Source organism: Echinococcus granulosus, assembly GCF_000524195.1.
Source record: "Echinococcus granulosus chromosome Unknown EG_S00886, whole genome shotgun sequence".
Lineage (NCBI taxonomy): Eukaryota > Metazoa > Platyhelminthes > Cestoda > Cyclophyllidea > Taeniidae > Echinococcus > Echinococcus granulosus.
Genome location: NW_020171260.1, coordinates 1 through 1097, shown reverse-complemented (window position 1 = coordinate 1097; position 1097 = coordinate 1). Strand labels below are relative to the sequence as shown.

Genomic DNA, 1097 nt, shown 5'->3' with positions numbered 1-1097 from the left:
GAGAATCACGGGCAACTCGTGGTTGCTCCGTTACCATCTCGAGCCGTATGAGTTTACTAAGAATCACCACTTCCTTACCTCATTTTCTCGTATGAAAATGGCGCAAATTGATAAAGATTTCTTGGATATTGGTGGATATACATCGTCCAAGTTATCCTTTAAAACTGTTAAGGGCTATACTGACATGGAGGGCCCTCTATTCTCAGTGTTGATTAGGTTATGACTAAATGCCATTAGCGCCGAAATGTACGGCTGTAGAACAAGTGCTTTCCCTCGTCCTGTCTTTAGCGTCGTTCTTGGCCCTCTCATGGCCATATTTCTACTTCGTCTAGTGAATCTTAGTACACCAAAAGACGGAGAGAAGGGCAATCTGATAACTCAGTATCCCGGCTGTGGTTATGTTCAGGGTATTCCTGGACGAGATGTGTAATCATCCTAACATTAGTTAAGTTTGGTTAATAGTACCGGAACCTAGATAATATTCACTAGCTACCACATCTCAAATATTAGCTGCTTTTGATGATATTAGGTCCCTAAGAGCAATACATGGTGAGTGGAGAATGTCACGAGTTTGTGAACCCAAATACTCTTTGAACGATTTGATTAGCCTTAAATTGAATTTGGTAGTCATTGTGTCGAGCTTGATACCGTGTCGGCTGCCAAATTTTGGCCCGTTTTGGCAATCCTTTTGGAAGTCCACGTAAATTCGTCCATCTGCAGTAGATATCTTCCTTCTGTGGAGACTTTTGTGTAGTATTCAGGTAGTAAAAAGAGGGATGTCTGCTATTACCTTCTGCTTGCGTTTTTAAAAGGAGGAAGTTCAAGATTATTGTTGATCCGTACTACTAATGATTAAACTTCACGCACGAATAGGCTTCTCTTAAGAACTACCGAAAAGTTCTCCCAACATCAAAAACTCCCCGTAGTCACACACACAAGCACAGTCACCCCTCCACCAATCACTGGCCTCCACAGTACCCTGCCGCCACCCATCCAACCCGTAATTAAGAGGGCGCACATTTGGGTGCACAAACTAGCGTCATTCAGGCAGTTTTAGGCTCCCTGATGCTGTTTACTTTGGCTGTGAGCCTTTTCTG

At 43.2% G+C, this 1097-nt stretch overlaps 1 protein-coding gene across 1 annotated transcript; it reads left to right on the top strand. All coding sequences in view use genetic code 11, as the record gives it.

The window, feature by feature from the left end:
• Window positions 1-244: 244 nt before the first annotated feature.
• Window positions 245-430, top strand: EGR_11317 (hypothetical protein; the record flags this gene model as incomplete). Its single annotated transcript, XM_024500558.1, has 1 exon — window positions 245-430. The coding sequence occupies one exon, from the start codon at window positions 245-247 to the stop codon at window positions 428-430; it is 186 nt and encodes a 61-aa protein (XP_024345028.1).
• Between the last annotated feature and the right edge of the window lie 667 nt (window positions 431-1097).